The 22185-nt window shown below is 41.3% G+C and overlaps 1 protein-coding gene across 1 annotated transcript in view; it reads right to left on the reverse strand.

Moving 5' to 3' along the window:
- Nucleotides 1-22185, reverse strand: part of SEMA3A (semaphorin 3A) — a 185647-nt gene that overhangs the window by 101848 nt on the left and 61614 nt on the right. Inside the window, exon 4 of the mRNA XM_064142584.1 lies at nucleotides 4969-5088. Coding sequence (XP_063998654.1) covers nucleotides 4969-5088 — 120 coding nt within the window. The remainder of the gene's footprint in view (nucleotides 1-4968; nucleotides 5089-22185) is intronic.

The following is a 22185-nucleotide window of genomic DNA, read 5'->3' on the forward strand; positions in this document are numbered from 1 at the left end:
ACACAGCTCTGCTCTCTTCAATGTAGTTAGGCCAATTTATGCCACATCTGTTACTACTGAAGTCAGTGTTTCACCCCAAATTTTATATTAGACACTGAAACACAACATGTTTTCTACCAGCAGTAGCACTGTTTTTTTGGGTAATGTATGCCTTCAAAGTCATTCTCTCAGGAGAAAAAAACCTGCTCTTCCATCATTATATACATATATAATATAGACAGACATATATACGAACAGACAAAAAAGAGAGATGCATAAATGGATCAGAACAGGATGTCCATTATTTAGAAAATGCACTCTAGACTTCTTCTAATGTGAAGTACAGAAGGGATTAAAACAAAGAAAAAAAGAAAAAAAGGAAAGTATAATTCAGCAAAACTTTATGAGCTGAAGCAAAGATTTTTAAAATACACAGAGTCCGGAAGAAGTAAATATGTTACAGGTGGTAGCACTAGAGAACTTCATATGCAATAACTGAATGTTTTATATACATCATAAATCTGATCTAAATTTAGAGCTTCTTTATTGATTAAGAATGAGAAATAACCTGCAAGCAAAGTGATCCCAGATCTTTTAATTCTCTCCAGTTAAAAAGGAGGTTTAATCTGTCGGACAGTGACAAGAAATTTGGAATTAGGAGACAATAAAAGAAGCCAGGTTAGTCTTCAGACAGTGTCTATTGATTTACCTCTCTTGGAGCAACCCTGATGTATTCCTGCTGTGGATCTGGCAAATGATTTTGCACAGCTCTTGCAATGCCTGCCTGAGTGTTAAAAATAGGGCATTCTCCACACCTCCACCTGTATGTAGGGGTTCAGTAAATGGGAAATCCTGTTCTTTCCTAAAGAGGACTGTTGCCTGCTGGGTCACACAAACTACCCCAAAGGGATCCCTGGGGAAAGGGGGCAGGGCTCCTTCCCCTGCTCAGGCATGCACAGGCAGGTGCATTCTGCATCCTGTTGTGATTTTCTAGTGATTTTAATGTACCTCTGTGTCTCCCTGCGGTTGGATTTCTTCCTTTCAAGCACAGATTTGACTTGTGTAATTCTGCAGCCATTGAGTAGATTCCTACACATCCAATCCTGTTTCCTCAGAAGTCAGCAGGAGCCAAACATAGCTTTATTAATTACTTTCTTATTTTGTTTGGTAACTGGTTTCTTGTATTATACCATGTCACGTGGAGAAAATGCCATCTATTGCCTAACCTTGGATCCCCTAAAATGTGTAGGTGTCTGTGTTGTGCCATCTCACCTAAACTCAGGACCATACAATACAAAAACCTGCATATCATCCTCTCCAATGGATGATCCCAAGATTCAAATTAGCCTCTTCTCAGGTATTTTTGGTGCATATACATGCTATGTTCTCTCTCTGAATTTGCTCTTTCTTTCTTACTTATGGCTTATGTGCTTAAAATCTGTTCAAATATTAACTTTGTTCCTCTGTCTAAATATTGTGGTTATACACTTCCACATCTGGAATGGATTTAAGTGAAGATTAGTCTGCTTTACTCCTTAGACCGCGGTGTAATTCACAACATATTAGGTTGTATACATTTGTGCAGATCATGTTTAATCAGATGCACAGCATGCTTTTCATATCCTTTTACCTTTTTATTATTATTTCTGATACTGTACTTCATCAAACTCAATTAGACCTGCCTAGTTTCATCTCTAGAAATGGCTTTCTTCAAGTATGAAATGGGGCTGTAATATGCCGCTTCATATTGAAGATACACTCAACAGATATAACAATTCATATTCCCATTACTTTACGACTGTCATGCAAGGCAGATTATTCCCTTTTCCCAGTCATAAAAATGGAACTGTATTCCAGCCTCCTGAAGTCTACTCCAACTGCTTTCAGTGCCTCCTCTGTTGCTTGCCACTCTTTTCTTTTAAATTCCTCTTCTCCAGCCTCTTCAGTTTGGCACACAGCAATTTTCACTCCTCCATCAGATTCAGGCAGGTGGGTTATATTCAGAGCTCATATAAACAAGCAATCTTATTAAACAGTAGGTACATTCCCTGGCTGTTCCACTAATCAGTTCACATTTACCTCTCTAAGTGCTTGGAAAATAAATAAGCAGATGGTGAAGTCAGTTAATTTTCCGCAAGTGTTGTGTCAGAAAAATGAATCTTCAGGAAATGTTCTAGATGGCAATTTTTTAACTCAAAATCAACTGCTTGCCTTTGCTTATACTTTTTACCTTTTTTAGTATGCTGGGGAGGTATAAACTACATATGATACAGAAGCAATGGCCCTTTGACACATCCAGTGCTGCTGTCTGACATGACAACATAAACCATCTGGCTCTCACAGATGCAGTGTGCAAAGGTATGGCAGTTACTATTGTACACACACACAGAGCATTCATGGTGTCTCTAATAGCTACTGTCAATCAAGCCCCCTCCTCTTTCTCATCTCCAGGAGGAGATGCGCATTTGAAATTTCTAGCTAGGTGGTAAGGGAAGAAAAGGAGGGGGATTTAGCTGAGACACAGAGACAGACTAGATTATTCCTCACTGCAAATCTAGTAAATCTATTTATTCATTTGGTTTTCACCTTTGCAAGGGACAGAACCCAGGATGACCATTAGGTTTGTCAAAGCCTGAGAAGAGGTGGATACTTCTGCCTCCTTCTTGCCCTGCTTTCTTTCTGCTTGGACAAGTCTGAGCTGAGAAGACAGTGACCTCTCCTGCACTACTGTTCAAAAGATACAGAAACTTGTGCCACTGTCAGGTAGTGACAGGACTTCAGGTAGTGACAGGACTAGGGAGAATGAAGCGAAGCTGGAGGTGTTTAGGTTCAGACTGGAGGTGAGGAGGAAGTTCTTTAGCATGAGAGTGGTGAAAGCCTGGAATGGGTTGCCCAGGGAGGTGGTTGAGGCCCCATCCTTGGAGGTGTTTAAGGCCAGGCTGGATGAGGCTCTGGGCAGCCTGATCTAGGGTAGGGTGTCCCTGCCCATGGCAGGGGGATTGGAACTAGCTGATCCTTGTGGTCCCTTCCAACCCTCACTAATTCTATGATTCTATGATTGTAAAGGGCAGTTGAGGATGACTTCACTATTAGTTTAAGTATGAAAAGCAAATCAAAAGCTAAGTGTCTGAGACAGTTCAGATAAACATACTTCTGACTTCCCTGGTTTGCAAAGATGAAATCAAGGGTCATAAGAATGATTCAGCCATTTGGGGATTAACAAACTTACTGCATAAATGATCAAAAAGCAACAATTCAGATTTTGTTCATAGCCATGGGATGCCAAAAAGAAGGTAAAACAAACATCCCCTTTCAGCTCCAGGGACAAACTCAAAACTTTCATTGACTCAAGACTTTCAATATCTGGAATGTTAAACCAAGGGTGGATCTGGCCTCTCATCTCTGATCATCCTTGCTATAAATCCTTGATAAAGTGTGTGTTAGTTTTATGGCACAGTCATAAAACAGCTAAATGTAGAAGTAAATGACCTCATACCAGCTATCTCTCTGCAGAGAGATTCACTTGGCAGATAGCCAAGAATTGATTGACACACATCTTACGGAACTAGAGTTAATTAATATGTCTACCAATTCCCAAATGGATCTCAGGAAGCAGCGAATCTGTTTAATGCAGTAAGCAATGACATTCTGTGTGTGGTCAAGAGGCAATCACTAATTGCCAAGAATGCATTCAGGAATAAAGCATTAAAGAATATGAAAAAAAAAAAACCTCAAAACATTTCTACTTTGCAGCTCCTTTATCCCTTCAAAGCCTTATGCTTAGAACATTGTAAGGATTCATGTTTCAAATATCAAAAGACAATTTTACAGGGAAAAAAATTGTTCCCAGACTATAATGCCAACACTCAAAAGGTCTGTTAATTTTTTCTGATTTTTTTAAAAAATCAGTCCTCATTCATTTAACAATGATGCCTTTATTTTCAGGGAAATCTGCAAAGCTGAATTGCAAAATCATACTCTGACTTCTAAGAACTCCTCTTGGAAGATCACAGAAGCTACAAGTAACACAACTATGGATTCACCAGTAAAACATATCCGTAAACCAGTGACTGCTGAAAAAACATAGAGAGTCTGGATGCTACACCGAAACAGTCCACAGTGCAATACTAAGGTAAGCTAGCCTGAAAGTAAAGCAAAGTGAACTAATTTATGTTACATACTTAAGAGGAAAATGAAAGATTTACTTTTCTGGAGAGGAATAATATTGCAAAGGAACACAGAAACGTTCTAGTAACATTTTCAGCCAGGAAAACCAGCATGGATTGCATTGCTTTCTGTGAATGATACTGTTTTCCACCAAGGAAGGCCATACATACCTATTTAGTTATGATGAACACTGACAAAGCAATAGAAACTCTATTGCGAGATTTCTGCAACACTAAGCAAAAATCAGCAAGTTTTGGATTTTAAAAAATAGGGGGAAAACAGGGGAAAGTAATTTATTTTTCACCAAAAAATAGGAAAGACAAAACCTAGGTCACATGTGAAAATCTGTCAATGTGCTAGGACAAATCTGAATAGTGGGATTAATAAATGTGTGACACTATTTTAATTCTAAATAGGGAGAAATCTGCCTGGGTGTCCTATTATGCTGACTGGTAGGAGACTAAGAGCTGGCCTGAGATTAAACACAGAAGCTCAATTACCCACCTTGTAGCTAGGATCTGTCCCAACAACAACAACAATAAAAAAAACAAACCAGTGAGTGCTTCAAACTTCATGGACCAGGTAGAATGAGCTTACTCATATGTATTTAAGTCCCTGGAGGAAAAGATGACAGGTAGGGAAGGAAAGTACAGAATATGCTGTGATTTATCAATCAGCACCTGATTCAAGAGCAAGTCTTACCAGATCTCCTCTCCGAGCCACAGAAAATAATGAGTGAATTTTGGCAGGAAGAAATCAAGGCAAAACACCAATAAAGATTAAGAAGAGGAAAAAGAAAAATAGTGGTTTAAGATAATTTACCTCTGGATGACTTCCAACTTCAATATAGGTGCAGACTGGATGAAAAGCCCCTGTTCCACAAGCGTACAAGTGGGTTTGGTTGTAAGCCTTAAGCACCTTGATGAAATTAGCACATTCTCTCTGCAAAGAAAAGAGGGAAAATTTATCCACAGAGTTAATTCAGTGATTATGACTAATGGGAGCTCCTCTGTGTTAGGGATGCATGGCTGAATTAGATTTTAAAAGTGAGATTATTTCAGACTGTTTATAAGCTTGTTTATTGCTAAGCATTTAATGAATAGCTTGATTTAGGTTCTCATTTAAATATCTTTGGTTCTCATTTAATAAAGCATCCACCTCTGAAAAAAAGACTACAGGAAAAAAAAATCCTAATTTTTGTTTCAGACATGCTTCATCTTTGTAATTTATGCTATTGCCACATTTGTGAGACAAAACCCATTTATAGAAATGTGTCAGAATGAAATAATGAAGACAAATGGACCAACTGTTTGCTTGTACTCAATTAAGTAACAATTAGAAGAAAGACAGGCCAGATGGAAGATCTGATGAAAAACAAATCATTGATAGAACATTTCTAACAACAATACGAATGCTGCCTCACTCCCATTATCTCTGCTTAGGGGTCAGTTTTACACAGATGAATACATATGCTAACTTTAATGCAACTACTGACAGCCCCTAAAATGTAAGCTTTGCAAGACCTGGACTTTACATTTTCTACCTAAGTAAATTATTCATCATGAGAAATTCTAGTTTTCTGCAATCAAAAAATTAATACCAATGATAGCAGTCCTTATTACAAACATCATCTGTTATCCTTTAACAAAAATGTCATTATTAACACCTAATAACTATTTAACTTTTCCCCACTGGCTTACTATTTTTATTTCACTCAGGTCTAACAATGAAAAGAAACAATCAGCCTACTGACACAATTACAAATAGTGGATTTCAAATAGGAAAAAAAAAAGAACATTGACATAAAAGCATTTCCAGTAAATTTTCTGTTTATAGTTAAGGAAATTTGTTATGCATTTTTGACACCTTTTGTGATAGAGCATTCAGCTGTACCACTCTAAGGGGACAAAGCTGGTGAGAGGCCTGGAACAAAAACCCTATGAGGAGAGGCTGAGAGAGTTGGGGTTGTTTAGCCTGGAGAAGAGAAGGCTCAGGGGTGACCTCATTGCTCTCTACAACTACCTGAAGGCAGGTTGTAGCCAAGAGGGGGTTGGTCTCTTCTCCCAGGCAGAAGCAACAGAACATGAGGACACAGTTTCAAGTTGTGCCAGGGGAGGTATAGGCTGGATGTTAGGAGGAAGTTCTTGACAGAGAGAGTGATTTGCCATTGGAATGGGCTGCCCAGGGAGGTGGTGGAGTCACCGTCCCTGGAGGTGTTCAAGAAAAGCCTGGATGAGGCTCTTAGTGCCATGGTCTAGTTGATTGGTTAGAGCTGGGTGCTAGGTTGGACTGGATGATCTTGGAGGTCTCTTCCAACCTGGTTGATTCTATGATTCTATAAGGCCTGTGGAAACACGACCTGAGCTTCCACCCCCATAGAACTCTCACTGGCATCATCGGTCTTCGTAACTTGTTTATTAATTAAACCAGATCATCTCAAACACAAAACAAGGGCCCTATCAGGAAAATACATGTACAGTTTGAGGCATGCCCTAGGCCACCACAAGGAAAAGCAACACATTTGCAGAGTTAAAATACCAATTTCCTGCCTAATGCGAAGGACTGTACTGAAATTGCTCTCCCAATTTTGTTTTTTATTTGCATAGCAGATAATGACAATGTATTAAAAAGAGTATCCAGAGAAAAGCATACATCTTCTTACTACATCCTTGACTAATTGCTGATAGCTTACCTTTCCAACTGAAAAGGAAGCGAAAACATAGAATCATAGAATCAACCAGGTTGGAAGATACCTCCAAGATCATCCAGTCCAACCCATCATCACCATCATCACATAAAGATAGTTAAGGTAATCCAACAGGAAATTGAAAGAAATAGAGGTGGATGATACTACAGGTCTCTCTTAATCTTCCCATTCTGATCTTTCTTAACAAAAACACACACAGTTTCTGGTGTATATATTCTTCCTCTCACACATAAGCATACATCTATTGTATGAATCTACGAAGTGCTTTCCACTGTCACAGTGGTACTAAGCACATATCCAGCATAAATCATCAAAATTACAGGCTAAGTTTCAATATTTTTTCTTAATGATGTTGTCCTTTGTTCCTTTTAATAGAAGAAATATGGAAAATCCATTAAAGTGTGTTAATAATTTGATGTCTGCAAGAGTAAAAATCAGCAAAACCTGCAAATCTGTACATTATAAATTAACAAGATAGAAACAACTGGATGAGGCACTTAGTGCCATGGTCTAGTTCACTGGATAGGGCTGGGTGCTAGGTTGGACTGGATGATCTTGGAGGTCTCTTTCAACCTGGTTGATTCTATGATTCTGTGATTCTATATGGAGTTTTATATGGAGCACCTACATACTTTAAAATTGACCAGTCATTTGTGTATAATTAAATAAGTTAGAATTTCCTCACTCATAGAATCACAGAATCACTAAGGTTGGAAAAAGGTTGGACCTTTAAAATCATCGAGTCCAACTATAAGCCAACTACTAAGACCACTAAACTGTATCTTGAAGTGCCACATGTACATGCTTTTTCAATGGCTCCAGGGATGCTAACACCACCATCTCCCTGAGCAGCCTGTTCCAACTCCTCACCACTCTCTTAATAAGGAAGTTTTTCCTAATGTCCAATACAAACCTCCCCTGTCACAATTTATACCCATTTCCTCTTGTCCTATCACTGGTTACATAGGAGAAGAGACCAATATCGGCTTCACTCCAACCCTCTTTCAGTTAGCTGAGAGATCACTAACATCTCCCCTCAGCCTTCTCCTCTACAGACTAAACAATCCCTCCCTCAGCCACTTGGAGGGTATGCCATGCCCCCCAAACCCCTCACCAACCTTGCTGCTCTTCTTATAGTTGTATCTAGTCAAATTTAATCACACCACTGTTTCAGTGGGACTGCATTTTTTCCTTGTCTAGTTTGATGTGCCATGATTCAAAAAATATTGTTGTGGTCTACTACAATGCTTTATTAAATCTTTCAACAATTGCCTACCTGGAGAACATAAAATGTTAGGACATATGCCTCTGAAAAATGCTGTGAGTATATGGGCTTGACCTACAGAATGAAACCAGACTGTGCTTATCTCAGAGGAGTCATTCTGATTTACAGCAACATGACACCTGTGTCTCTAAATGCATTCACTAAATACTCTTCAGCTGCTTATCTATAATATACAGCAAGAAGGTATAATATAGCTAATGCTTTAAAGGTGAGATGCAAAGCTCTAGTTAATTTAAGGACAGAATGGTTTTGCTTTGTTTTCATTTCTACGGACGGAAATTAAGAAATATTCTTTCATCAACTTCTCTGAATTATTCCAGATTGGCCTGTAGTGGAGGATGGAAGAATTAAGTCTATTATAGCCATATTTTAGTTTGAAGTGCTCAGGATTGATAGTAGTGTAGCTGCATTAATATTGGCAAAGTTTCTCTGGGTTTATAATATATATTTCCAAAAGCAGATTTGTTTTAGTCATCTCTGCTTTTCAGCTCTCCTTAATTCCTTGTACAACATTATTTTATACCCTAGATGTCTGAGAAATACACAACCTACTTAAACAACGAGGAAAGTAAATAACTACAGTCAATAACTTTGACTATGACAAATAAATGTATATAACATTGAAAGTTCCTGCTGTGGTTCAGGCCATTCTTATAGCTTCCTTGTGTTTTATAGTTACATAAAGGAACCATTAAGGTCTATCCAGTAAATTCTCATACACCTCCCTAACAGATTAGGTTTCTTTTATATATTTCACATGACTGTAAAAAAATAAATAAAGAGGGGGTATTAAACCACAATAAATGACATCAAAGGAAAGTTACAGTTCTGATTTAAGCCCTTGTCAACTCGGGAAGTTCAAAGAAGTTTTTGCCCTGCCTGGCAGACAATGCTATTCTCCCTGAAATAACAGCAACAGGCATATTGATTTCAATTACAGAGTAATCAGATTCCTTCCCTTGCCTAATTGTGCTCAAGTACAGCTGCACAGATACAGCAGCATGTATAAAATTGTTGTACCTATGTGACTGGTATTATAAACTTGGAAAAACTTTGCTTTGAGATGAGTTTTGTGGTGTATTCAGTTCTGGGACAAAAAAGCTTCCCATAAATCTATAATATACCAACTTTAACAGCTTTGAATGGCTTCCACAGACTATGCATCTCGGCACACATGTACGACAAAGAAGACATTCTGCCCAAGGAAAGTGTGTGTGCGTTGAATGCACTTTAGGTCTGCCACTACATGAGGGTTGGGAGACCGATTCCCATTTTCAGTTTCTGTTTCCCCATTCCTGCTCTCACAAAAAGACCCCTACAATGACATTCTGGCACCACCAGTTGAGAAACCTTGCAGACAGCTCTGCTGGTTCCAACACCAATGGCTATGTCAACCTGACTACAAAGCAACTTCCCAACCCCCCTGGCTGGAGGCCCAGAATGACTTCAGCGTCTCCAACTTGGGTTCTCCCACTTGACAGCAGCATCTCTCCATGCCAGACCCCCAGGTCAGTGCTATATTTTTAGCATTGAAGGTCTGCAACAGCAGAATGAAGCATTTCACTACATGGTATCAGAATGCAAAGCATCAGAAAGGAGACAAAGACAGTAAAATAAATACAGTATCTTGACAAAATATAGCAGAGGAAGAAGACTACCCACTGTAGGAGGAAGAAGTAGCTCAGAGCCAGAAGGCGTGCGGAACAAATCACCAGGGTACTTAAACACAGTGTCTGCAATTGAGTTCAGTACCTTTGTAGCCACTTTCGCTTTCCCCAGGAAAGAGATGTTATTTAAAGGAAACATCTTCTGGAGTATCCATTCTCTTTGAATATTTGGTCTTTGTCAAGTAAAAGAGCTCAAGGAAGAAAGATAGATTTTTTTAAAATCAGGTATCAAGTGGAACTAGTTTTGGTTTGGTTTGTTGTTGGTTTATTGCTGTTGTTGTAGTTTTTTCCATATGTGAAAAGAGTGGTGTGGGAGTTGAAAATAGTTGTGGTCTCATAATGTGAATGAAATGAATGCAAGGTTTAAAAAATTCTTCTCAGGAAGGAAAGCAGCACTTGGGTGGGTTATGAAAATAAATTTTAAAAGAGAGGAGCACTTGAATTACCATTAAAATGACTTGCCAGTAAGTCATTATAAATTAAGATAGCTACCTTTTTATACTTCTTTTAGTGCAACTGCTGGATCTGCTTCTGCAAACAGTCCTGTGACAGTATGATTGCCAACAGCCTCCAGAGCACGGCCAAAGAAATGGTTCATGCCCTGTCCTGGCTTTGCCACGTGCAGCGACTGAAGCACTCACTCCAAACACAGAGCACAATCCAGTTTGTTTCTTGGCTTGAAGGAATAAGGACTGTATCCCTCAACAAAGCACATGCAGACACTGCAGGCTTTCCTAAGGTTAGCTTTGAATATAAAGACATGAGGACACCCATTCACAGGAGCACAGGATCACAAGATCACAGGATGTTAGGGGTTTGAAGAAACCTCTGTCAGTCTTTGAGGCTGGATGTTAGGAGGAATTTCTTCCCAGAGAGAATGAGTTGCCCATTGGAATGGGCTGCCCAGGGAGGTGGTGGAGTCACCGTCCCTGAAGGTGTTCAAGAAAAGCCTGGATGAGGCACTTAGTGCCATGGTCTAGTTGACTGGACAGGGCTGGGTGCTAGGTTGGACTGGATGATCTTGGAGGTCTCTTTCAACCTGGTTGATTCTGTGATTCTATACATGTAGAACAAGTTACTTTCATTCCGAGTGTGAATTAAACTCGAAGAGGTTGAGTGTATCACAGTATCACAGTATCATCAGGGTTGGAAGAGACCTCACAGATCATCAAGTCCAACCCTTTACCACAGAGCTCATGGCTAGACCATGGCACCAAGTGCCACGTCCAACCTTGCCTTGAAGTGCCCCAGGGACGGCGACTCCACCAACTCCCCAGGCAGCCCATTCCAGTGTCCAATGACTCTCTGTGTCTGGACAGAGATCCTAACTTTAAAATTCAATCTCCAGTACTGTGTACTGGCATACATAGGGCATAGGGCCTGCCTTGAGGAGAACATAAAGTGTTAAGTTTTCCAGGAGGGCACCCACTATATGAAGATCAATACATCTGACTTACTAACCAAACACACCCATTTATTTTAAAAGGGTTTTCTAGTATTTATATATCAAATTGATAGAAGGGCTTACGCAGAGAGAGATCACCCTAAAAAAATAAATGGCAAAGAAAATGTCTGCAACCCAAAGCAGAGGAGCCAACTGCAGAAAGATTGAAAAACAAACACTACAGCTATGGAACGCTGATTAGGCTGTGTTATGCAGGCTTTTCCCGGACAGTTACAAAAATAAAGTCCATCCATCTGTCAAAACATCTGCTCTGCGTATGAAAATTAAAACAGAATTTAGGTGGGTTTTATGAGTTTCCAGTAATTATCTCTTCTCCAGAAGTCTGGAAGTCACATCTTTCTATCTGGACTACTGATGCAGCAAATAGTTTCTAATGACATCTTTTTGAAGAGGAAATTAAGCAGTAAGTCCCTGTGACCAACTAATGCCCAGAATTTTCTCCTTATTTGAAGAAAGATGTTTGCTGTTATGGGGTGTTTTAACCAACACTGCTGCCTATATTCTCTCAGCTATTACAGCAAATTCAAATGGCCAGATTACGCAGGGCACTAAATAGAAGTCTAAATAATCCATTACAATATCGTTAGCTTCAACAGTTTTCGGCTGATTTAATCCAGATAAGGATCAGACCCTGTTACACATTATTCCATTATTCCAGCCTTCCCACATAGTCAAGTGATTAAAATATCTGAAGGTTTTGTCTAAACCGGATGGACAAGGGGATTTAAAGCTATCATCTAACAGCTAGACAAAGCAAATAAATACACATTTAGTCTTTCAAATCAAAATGGGTGGAAATTTTCCCTGTAAAGTCCAACACTGGAGTTCAATTAATATGTTTTGTTCTTCCTCTTCTGTCCAATTAGTAAAATTCTTAAGTGATGAGGTCAAGGATATCTATGGAGAATAAGTAATCCCTGATATTTCTGCTGTCATTCAAATTTATCACACTGCTGAGCGATGTTCTGGACTTACCAGGGAGCTTTTTCACTTCTAACTTTTGCTAGTGGACTCCTGCCAGCTGCCATCAGTTCAGTCTGTTTTGGATAGGTGTCTTCTGCAGTATGCAGCAGCATTGTTTCAAGGAAAATATTTCTGGAGCATGAGAGCACTAAATGTGTGTATGAGTGCCATATACACAGATGATTTGAGTCTCAGCTAGATCCTGCAAACACTTTAACATGTCAGAAAGCAAGTGAAAGGCAGCTAGATCCTGCAAACACTTTAGCATGTCAGAAAGCAAGCGAAAGGCAGCTAGATCCTGCAAACACTTTAACATGTCAGAAAGCAAGCGAAAGGCAGCTAGATCCTGCAAACACTTTAACATGTCAGAAAGCAAGTGAAAGGCAGCTAGATCCTGCAAACACTTTAACATGTCAGAAAGCAAGCGAAAGGCAGCTAGATCCTGCAAACATTTTAGCATGTCAGAAAGCAAGTGAAAGGCAGCTAGATCCTGCAAACACTTTAGCATGTCAGAAAGCAAGTGAAAGGCAGCTAGATCCTGCAAACACTTTAGCATGTCAGAAAGCAAGTGAAAGGCAGCTAGATCCTGCAAACATTTTAGCATGTCAGAAAGCAAGCGAAAGGCAGCTAGATCCTGCAAACACTTTAACATGTCAGAAAGCAAGTGAAAGGCAGCTAGATCCTGCAAACACTTTAGCATGTCAGAAAGCAAGTGAAAGGCAGCTAGATCCTGCAAACACTTTAGCATGTCAGAAAGCAAGCGAAAGGCAGCTAGATCCTGCAAACACTTTAACATGTCAGAAAGCAAGCGAAAGGCAGCTAGATCCTGCAAACACTTTAACATGTCAGAAAGCAAGCGAAAGGCAGCTAGATCCTGCAAACATTTTAGCATGTCAGAAAGCAAGCGAAAGGCAGCTAGATCCTGCAAACACTTTAGCATGTCAGAAAGCAAGTGAAAGGCAGCTAGATCCTGCAAACATTTTAGCATGTCAGAAAGCAAGCGAAAGGCAGCTAGATCCTGCAAACACTTTAACATGTCAGAAAGCAAGTGAAAGGCAGCTAGATCCTGCAAACACTTTAGCATGTCAGAAAGCAAGTGAAAGGCAGCTAGATCCTGCAAACACTTTAGCATGTCAGAAAGCAAGTGAAAGGCAGCTAGATCCTGCAAACACTTTAGCATGTCAGAAAGCAAGCGAAAGGCAGCTAGATCCTGCAAACACTTTAGCATGTCAGAAAGCAAGCGAAAGGCAGCTAGATCCTGCAAACACTTTAACATGTCAGAAAGCAAGCGAAAGGCAGCTAGATCCTGCAAACACTTTAGCATGTCAGAAAGCAAGCGAAAGGCAGCTAGATCCTGCAAACACTTTAGCATGTCAGAAAGCAAGCGAAAGGCAGCTAGATCCTGCAAACATTTTAGCATGTCAGAAAGCAAGTGAAAGGCAGCTAGATCCTGCAAACACTTTAGCATGTCAGAAAGCAAGTGAAAGGCAGCTAGATCCTGCAAACACTTTAGCATGTCAGAAAGCAAGTGAAAGAAGTCTTCTTTGGAGTGAGCTCTCTGTGGCATATGCTTTCACAGCTCTTGCTGCTGTTGTGCAAATTTGTGCAAAATGCTGTAACGTTATCTTAAAATCTTTATACTTTCTCTCTATTTCTATTACAGTCACACTTAGAAAAATATAACCATTGAGGACAGTGTCCTTAAACAGGTCCAGAAAAGGCAAGGAACAAGGTAAATTATTCCAGGCCTGTTATAATGCAAGGATCTTTTATATTTTTGTTTGATTTGAGTTAGCCAGTTGGCAACACTGCTGCAAAACTACTGCCATTAGCAGTCATGGAAAAATCCTGGAGCACTAGGAGCTTCATATAGACCCTAATGGGTGGGGAAATCATGCCTGGCACCTGTATTCAATGAGATAACCTTCCAGCTAAACCTGTATAAGCAGGTGCATGACTTTAGAGCGGGGGAGGCTAGCTAGCAAGAAAACATTTGCAGAATATGATTTATTACTGTGCACTCCTTGAAGATAGAATCATAGAATGGTGTAGGTTGGAAGGCATCTCAAAGATTATCTAGTTCCACCTCCCCCCAACATAGGCAGGGACACCTCCCACTAGAATAGTTCACTCAAGGCCTCATCCCACCTGGCCCTGGACACCTTCAGGGATGGAGCATCCACAACTTCCCTGAGTAACCTGTTCCAGTGTCTCACCACCCTCACTGTAAAGAACTTCTTCCTACCATCTAGTTTAAATCTCCCCTCTGCCAGTTTAAACCCATTATTTGTGTTTCTGTCATTACAAAACCTTGTAAATAGTTCTTCCTCAGCCTTCCTGTAGGCCCCCTTAAGATACTGGAAGGCTACTACAAGGTCTCCTTGAAGCCTTCACTTCTCCAGGAGCACCTCACAGTAGAGGTGCTCCAGTCCTCTGATCATCTCCATGGCCCTCCTTTCAACTCACTCCAACAGTTCAATGTTTTTTTTATGCTGGGGGCTCCAGAACAGTACACAGTACTCCAGCTGGGGTCTCATGAGAGCACAGTAAAGAGGGAGAATCACCTCGCTTGCCCTGCTGGCCACACTTCTCCTGATGCAGCCCAGGATGGGATCAGTAACATAATTTCCATCCCTATTTTGTCATTACTGTACCTTGCAATTATCAAGATCAATGCTTTACAATTCTAGCCTCTGAAAAAGAGTCAGTTTGCATTGCTGCGTGAAGTTAGCTGAACAGCTGAAGGATCAGAGCCTGTGCTGGAGAATGGGATTTCTATTAAATTACAGTTTAGGGATTATTTCCCCATTAGCCAAAGCCTTATACACAGTAAGAATTGCCTCACACACACACAAATTTAATGTCAGCCTAGAATATGCCTAGCAATCAAAGTATCTTGTCTCTTTTATAAATCGATCATACATCATGGCCCAAATTTTAATGTACTTGTATTTCCATCCCAGAGCTTTGAAAAAGCTGATACATTCACAGATTCGGTGGCCCTTATATTGAATCACCCATCTAGAGGACTTTATACTGGATCATCACCTGGAGAACTTGACCCTTGTGTCAGGAATGACTCTACTCTTAGAATCATAGAATCAACCAGGCTGGAGAAGACCTCCAAGTCCAACCTAGCACCCAGCCCTAGCCAGTCAACTAGACCATGGCACCAAGTGCCTCATCCAGGCTTGAACACCTCCAGGGACGGAGACTCCACTACCTCCCTGGGCAGCCCATTCCAATGCAAATCACTCTCTCTGCCAACAACTTCCTCCTAACATCCAGCCTAGACCTCCCCCAGCACAACTTGAGACTGTGTCCCCTTGTTCTGTTGCTGATTGCCTGGGGTAAGAGACCAACCCCCACCTGGCTACAGCCTCCCTTCAGGTAGTTGTAGACAGCAATGAGGTCACCCCTGAGCCTTCTCTTCTCCAGGCTAAACACCCCCAGCTCCCTCAGCCTCTCCTCATAGGGTTTGTGCTCCAGGCCTCTCACCAGCTTCATCACCCTTCTCTGGACACATTCTGGTATCTCAACATCTCTCTTGAATTGAGGAGCCCAGAACTGGACACAGTACTCAAGGTGTGGCCTGACCAGTGCTGAGTATAGAGGAATGTAACAATAATTAGGTATAGTGGCCCCTGCCTACATTACAGAGGAACCATTGTTTAATTGATTAATTTCATATCTATATTTCCCTCTGCTGTTAAGGTGTGGCTTGAGAGATATCACACTGATATTTGTGTGCTGATAAGAATTGATAAGACACTTTTGGCTGATTAGTACATCTCTCTATACTTTTAATTATCTTTCCAAATAAATTATTCTGGTTATCTGTCTGGGTTTTTCATATTACAAGAGTTCATGAGAATATTTAAAATGTATAATTTACTCAAGTTTCAGGACATCTGCATGAATTTAAAACATTAGAACATCAAGATAAGAAAAAAAAGAAGTCAACTTCTTTTAAAAAAAGTGATTTTAAAAAAGCCACTGAGACAAACCAGAAATATTCTGATTAATTTAAGCCACAAACCTACCTGCCATATTAGCAAATAGTTGTATGGTCATCACACCTGCAGAGCATATAGAAAGCTCTGCAGGTGTGATGACCATGGTCTAGCCTTGAGCTCTGTGGTAAAGGGTTGGACTTGATGATCTGTGAGGTCTCTTCCAACCCTGATGATACTGTGATACTGTGAAGCTCCTCTGGTTCTTCCTTTAAGTTAGTGAGGATGAAGCACAAAATGTCTTCCTGCCTGTCTATTTGCCTGCTTACAAATCTGGTCACTACTCATACTTTGTCATTTGGCCCAGAGTTTGCCACAAAGACTAAGCATGTTGGTAGCTAAGTCAGGCCAGATACTCCCTAAGATCCTTCATGAAAATAGTCTTAAGCCAGAAGCCATCAGAAGTAGTCATCAGAATTCAGGTTTTAAAGATACCTCCCTTGACTGTACAGACTAAGCACATTAGGGCTTCAAGTCTAACCATCTAACCTAGCAATCTTAGGAAGTAGAATTCTTTCCATTTTGTTCTGCATTCTGTATGTTTCCAGTCCTTAAATCTTCATTCAGCATATGCAGATAACAACTGTACTGGACCTGTGAACAGCTACAGAGATGCCAAGAAAAGGCTGCAGCACTAAATATGTTATTTAATGACCACCTCATATTTTTGTACATCTGGTTAACGTGCAGATAACAAGTCAAAACAAAGCCTTTTGTGGATGCAGTCCAGCAAACAAGTGGCTTTTCAGGATTTTGCAGCCACAGCATGATTGTGTACATGAAACCTTGCCACGCATGTTAGCAAGCTTGCTTTATTTTGGATTGTTATGTTTTTCAGCAGCACACAACTCCTACAGCACAGAATGAAATTATTTAAGGAACAGAGGAGTATTTCAGAAATAACTCAAAACATTGGGAAGCATTGAGGTCAAACAGATGGCACTTCTTTCTGACCATAATTTTAAAGCAAAATAGTTTTTTGCTCATCAGAGTATACCTGTCCCACATTTTGGGCACGGCTTTATTAGCAAAGAAATGAATACTGTTTGGTTTCAGCTCAAGCAGCCTCACCAAGCCCGGCAGCAATTTCAGTTGCAACCACAGTCTGGATCTAATGTCTCTCTCATCTGTCTCTTCTATCTGAGTGAGGCAATTGCCTGTCTCCTGGAGAAATCAAGTTACACCCCACCATTCTGAATAGGATCAACACCTGCTAATTAGGTGGAGTATTTCAGGCAAACAGGTTGTCAAGCCTATTATAGGCACATAAAGCACTTAGACTCCGTATCAGTCAGCTTGCCTTTATTCAGCATGTTTTAGGCATATCCTGTAATGACTTCCACTCACAGCCACCTAAGATAAATATGCTCAAAATTCTGTGTTGAAACTGAACATAAACCCATGAAGTGTTGAAAGGGAGCAAAAGGCTGTTGCATCTATAAGGGACAGTTGCTTAGCAATATGTGTGCCCCTAAATAAACACACTCTGTAAACTGGAACGTGAAGTGTGCCTTACTGCAGGAACCTGGAAATTTGTCTGTGACTATTAAACTACTTTGACACTGCAGGGAGATGCTGAACAGAGACACCTTAAGTGACAGAAGCTTAAAACTCACACTCCTTAAAAATATTGGCATCAAAGGGAAACTGTTGAAATGAGAGTTAGTTTGCTGAGTGTTTTTGAGGGGGTTTGTTATTTGGGTTTACTGGGGTTGTTTTGGTTTGGGGTTTTGTTTCATAGAATCATAGACTCATAGAATCAACCAGGTTGGAAGAGACCACCAAGATTATCCAGTCCAACCTAGCACCCAGCCCTATCCAGTCAACTAGACCATGGCACTAAGTGCCTTATCCAGGATTCTCTTGAACACCTCCAGGGACGGTGACTTCACCACCTCCCTGGGCAGCCCATTCCAATGGCAAATCACTCTCTCTGTTTGGTTTGTTTACTTTCTTTGAGTTTTGGTGGGTTTGTTTTATATTTATGATACATGTACAGTAACCTAAAGTTTTGGAACATGATTACAAAGAAGGAAATACCAAATCAAAAAATAGATCAATGCATTACTTCATTGCTTGATTTCACACAGATCATGTCACTCGCTCAGAAAAAGGAACAAACTGAAAACAAAACCAAGAGAGATAGATACTTTTATTTAGTATTCCTTTATTTTCCAACACCTTCAGAACACAAAACCTTTTCTACTCTGAAAAGGTTCTTTTTAAAGATCTTCTGTTGACATGAAGATGTGGAAACTGAACAAAGCATTAGCTTCAACATTGGAAATATCTGTATAGTATTTCCTTGGTTATTTGCAAAACTCTCTCTTTAGTTTTGTTTTGTTTGTTTTTATTATTACCTATTATAAAAGGTAAAAAGACAATATTTAAGCTTTGTGTGCAATAGACAGGAATTTAGTAAAGCTATTTTTGTTATAAGTAACAGGACTGCAATAAAAAAAATGTTGTGGACTAATTTAATTGCGACATAGTGACCACGTCTCAAGTTCAGAGGAACTCTGATACATCCTTCAGAGCAGACTTACCCTTAACTTTTCAGCTAATCTTTCATTTATTAAAGCAACAGAAAATCTCAAGAACTAAACCACACCAAAAAAAAAAAACAACTACATGTTGTTTGCTAAAGAAGAAAGAATGTGATGCAAATTCAGAAGAATAAATGAAAACCAAACCAAAACAAAAAAATCCAATCAAACAGGGAAAAAAAAAAAACAAAGTATGACTGATACCAAAGAAAAGGCTTTTCTCTGACTTCATGACACCAAGCTAGGAGCAGGTGTTGATCTGTTGGAAGGTAAGAGAGCCCTGCAGGGGGACCTGGACAGGCTGGATGGGTGGGCAGAGGCCAATGGGGTGAGATTTAACAAGGCCAAGTGCAGAGTTCTGCACTTTGGCCACAACAACCCCAAGCAGCGCTATAGGCTGGGGACTGAGTGGCTGGAGAGCAGCCAGGAGGAAAGGGACCTGGGGGTACTGATAGATAGTAAGCTGAAGATGAGCCAGCAGTGTGCCCAGGTGGCCAAGAGAGCCAATGGCATCCTGGCCTGCATCAGGAACAGTGTGGCCAGTAGGACAAGGGAGGTTATTCTTCCCCTGTACTCAGCACTGGTCAGGCCACACCTTGAGTACTGTGTCCAGTTCTGGGCCCCTCAATTCAAGAAAGATGTTGAGGTGCTGGAACATGTCCAGAGAAGGGCAACAAAGCTGGTGAGGGGCCTGGAACACAAATCCTATGAGGAGAGGTTGAAGGAGCTGGGCCTGTTTAGCCTGGAGAAGAGGAGGCTCAGGGGTGAACTCATTGCTGTCTACAACTACCTGAAGGGGCATTGTAGCCAGGTGGGGGGTGGCCTCTTCTCCCAGGCAACCAGCAATAGAACAAGGGGACACAGTCTCAAGTCATGCCAGGGTAGGTATAGGCTGGATGTTAGGAAGAAGTTCTTCCCAGAGAGAGTGATTTGCCATTGGAATGGGCTGCCCAGGGAGGTGGTGGAGGCACCGTCCCTGGGGGTCTTCAAGAAAAGACTGGATGAGGCACTCAGTGCCATGGTCTAGTTGATTGGATAGGGCTAGGTGCTAGGTTGGACTGGATGATCTTGGAGGTCTCTTCCAACCTGGTTGATTCTGTGATTCTATGATTCTATGAGCTTCAGACTGAAGCCCTGCGAGAAAGGAAGGAAAACAGGGACTAAACATACTGATCATTTTTGCTAGTCATCTAGTTAATGTGTTTTTCTAGAAAGACATTACAAAGAATAAATTTAATCTGTCCTTCCTGGGATGCAGTAAATCATAACAAGGAATTATCCAATATCATTTTGAAAAAAATATTAGCAGGTAACATAGCCATAAAAAGCTGTATGTAATTACTAGAGACTTTGCCAAGGCCAAACTATAGCTCATGAGGAACATCTATTGAAGGAAAATGAACACCCCCCCGATTCTGAGGATGACTTTCTCTTTGTTTTTCTTTTACTTCCCCTTTGCTAACTCTATGACTTTGCGTTTCAAAGCCCACAAAGAAAAAATTTCTGGAAGAAATCTTCTGCTGAACATTAAGTTTCCTTCAGAAGCAAATTTCTGTAGTCACACCTATAAACAGAAAAATAAGTCCCAAATTGGAAAATTACCTTTCTCCTTGATCTATACCAATTTGTTGCCCATACTGAAAGACTTAAATGACTTCCCAGGGCACACAAGTGGGTAAAATATGAAAATCTGAACAGCTGCCAACTTAATTCTTCCTCTGTATAAGTACAAAAGTTATTACCTTACAGTAACTGATTTGCCTTGGTCAGTTCATATAAAGAAATATATGCAAATGCCTAAATGAACACAAGCTGTAGGATCATCAGCTGTGCTAAGAGCCATAAATAAGGCTTTATGCTGGTGTGTTGTGGGGGTCCATCCAAGAGCTGGAGCTGGCACAACCAGAATTTCCCAGGGAGGAACACTCTGTTAGAGAGCTTCACAGGGCTTTAGAAAATTCCAGTGCTTTCTTTTTATCAAGTTCAGTTCACCTCTAAGTGAAGAGACTATAGGTTTGTTTTAAATATATTTTCTTCCCTATATGATTTTTCTTTTGTTTGTATCCTATGCAAAGTAACTTAACACAACAGCAACATTAAAAAAACACAATATCATAGAATCATAGGATCAACCAGGTTGGAAGAGACCTCCAAGATCATCCAGTCCAACCTAGCACCCAGTCACTAAGTGCCTCATGCAGTCTTCTCTTGAACACCTCCATGGACGGTGACTCCACCACCGCCCCAGGCAGCCCATTCCAATGGCAAATCACTCTCTCTGGCAAGAACTTCCCCCAGCACAACTTCACAGTATCACAGTATCACCAAGGTTGGAAGAGACCTCATAGATCATCAAGTCCAACCCTTTACCACAGAGCTCAAGGCTAGACCATGGCACCAAGTGCCACGTCCAATCTTGCATTGAACAGCTCCAGGGACGGTGACTCCACCACCTCCCCGGGCAGCCCATTCCAGTGTCCAATGACTCTCTCAGTGAAGAACTTTCTCCTCACCTCCAGCCTAAATCTCCCCTGGTGCAGCTTGAGGCTGTGTCCTCTCGTTCTGGCGCTGGCCACCTGAGAGAAGAGAACAACCTCCTCCTGGCCACAACCACCCCTCAGGTAGTTGTAGACAGCAATAAGGTCACCTCTGAGCCTCCTCTTCTCCAGGCTAAACAATCCCAGCTCCCTCAGCCTCTCCTCATAGGGCTGTGCTCAAGGCCTCTCCCCAGCCTCGTCGCCCTTCTCTGGACACGCTCAAGCATCTCAATGTCCCTCCTAAACTGGGGGGCCCAGAACTGGACACAGTACTCAAGGTGAGGTCTAACCAGTGCAGAGTACAGGGGCAGAATTACCTCCCTGCTCCTGCTGACCACACCATTCCTGATGCAGGCCAGGATGCCACTGGCTCTCTTGGCCACCTGGGCACACTGCTGGCTCATGTTCAGGCGGGTATCAATCAGCACCCCCAGATCCCTCTCTGTCTGGCTGCTCTCCAGCCACTCCGCCCCCAGCCTGTATCTCTGCATGGGGTTGTTGTAGCCAAAGTGCAGCACCCTGCACTTGGAGCTATTGAATGCCATCCCATTGGCCTCTGCCCATCTGTCCAGGCGGTCAAGGTCCCGCTGCAGAGCCCTTCTGCCCTCCAACCCAGCCACATCTGCCCCCAGCTTGGTGTCATCTGCAAACTTGCTGATGACTGACTCCATGCCCTCATCCAGATCATCTATGAAGATGTTAAAGAGGATGGGGCCCAGCACAGATCCCTGAGGGACACCACTAGTGACTGGCTGCCAGCTGGATGTGGCACCATTCACCACCACTCTCTGGGTCCGGCCCTCCAGCCAGTTCCTAACCCAGCACAGAGTGTTGCCATCCAAGCCATGGGCTGACA

The sequence above is a fragment of the Pogoniulus pusillus genome, chromosome 4, assembly GCF_015220805.1.
Source record: "Pogoniulus pusillus isolate bPogPus1 chromosome 4, bPogPus1.pri, whole genome shotgun sequence".
In the NCBI taxonomy this organism is placed as follows: Eukaryota; Metazoa; Chordata; class Aves; order Piciformes; family Lybiidae; genus Pogoniulus; species Pogoniulus pusillus.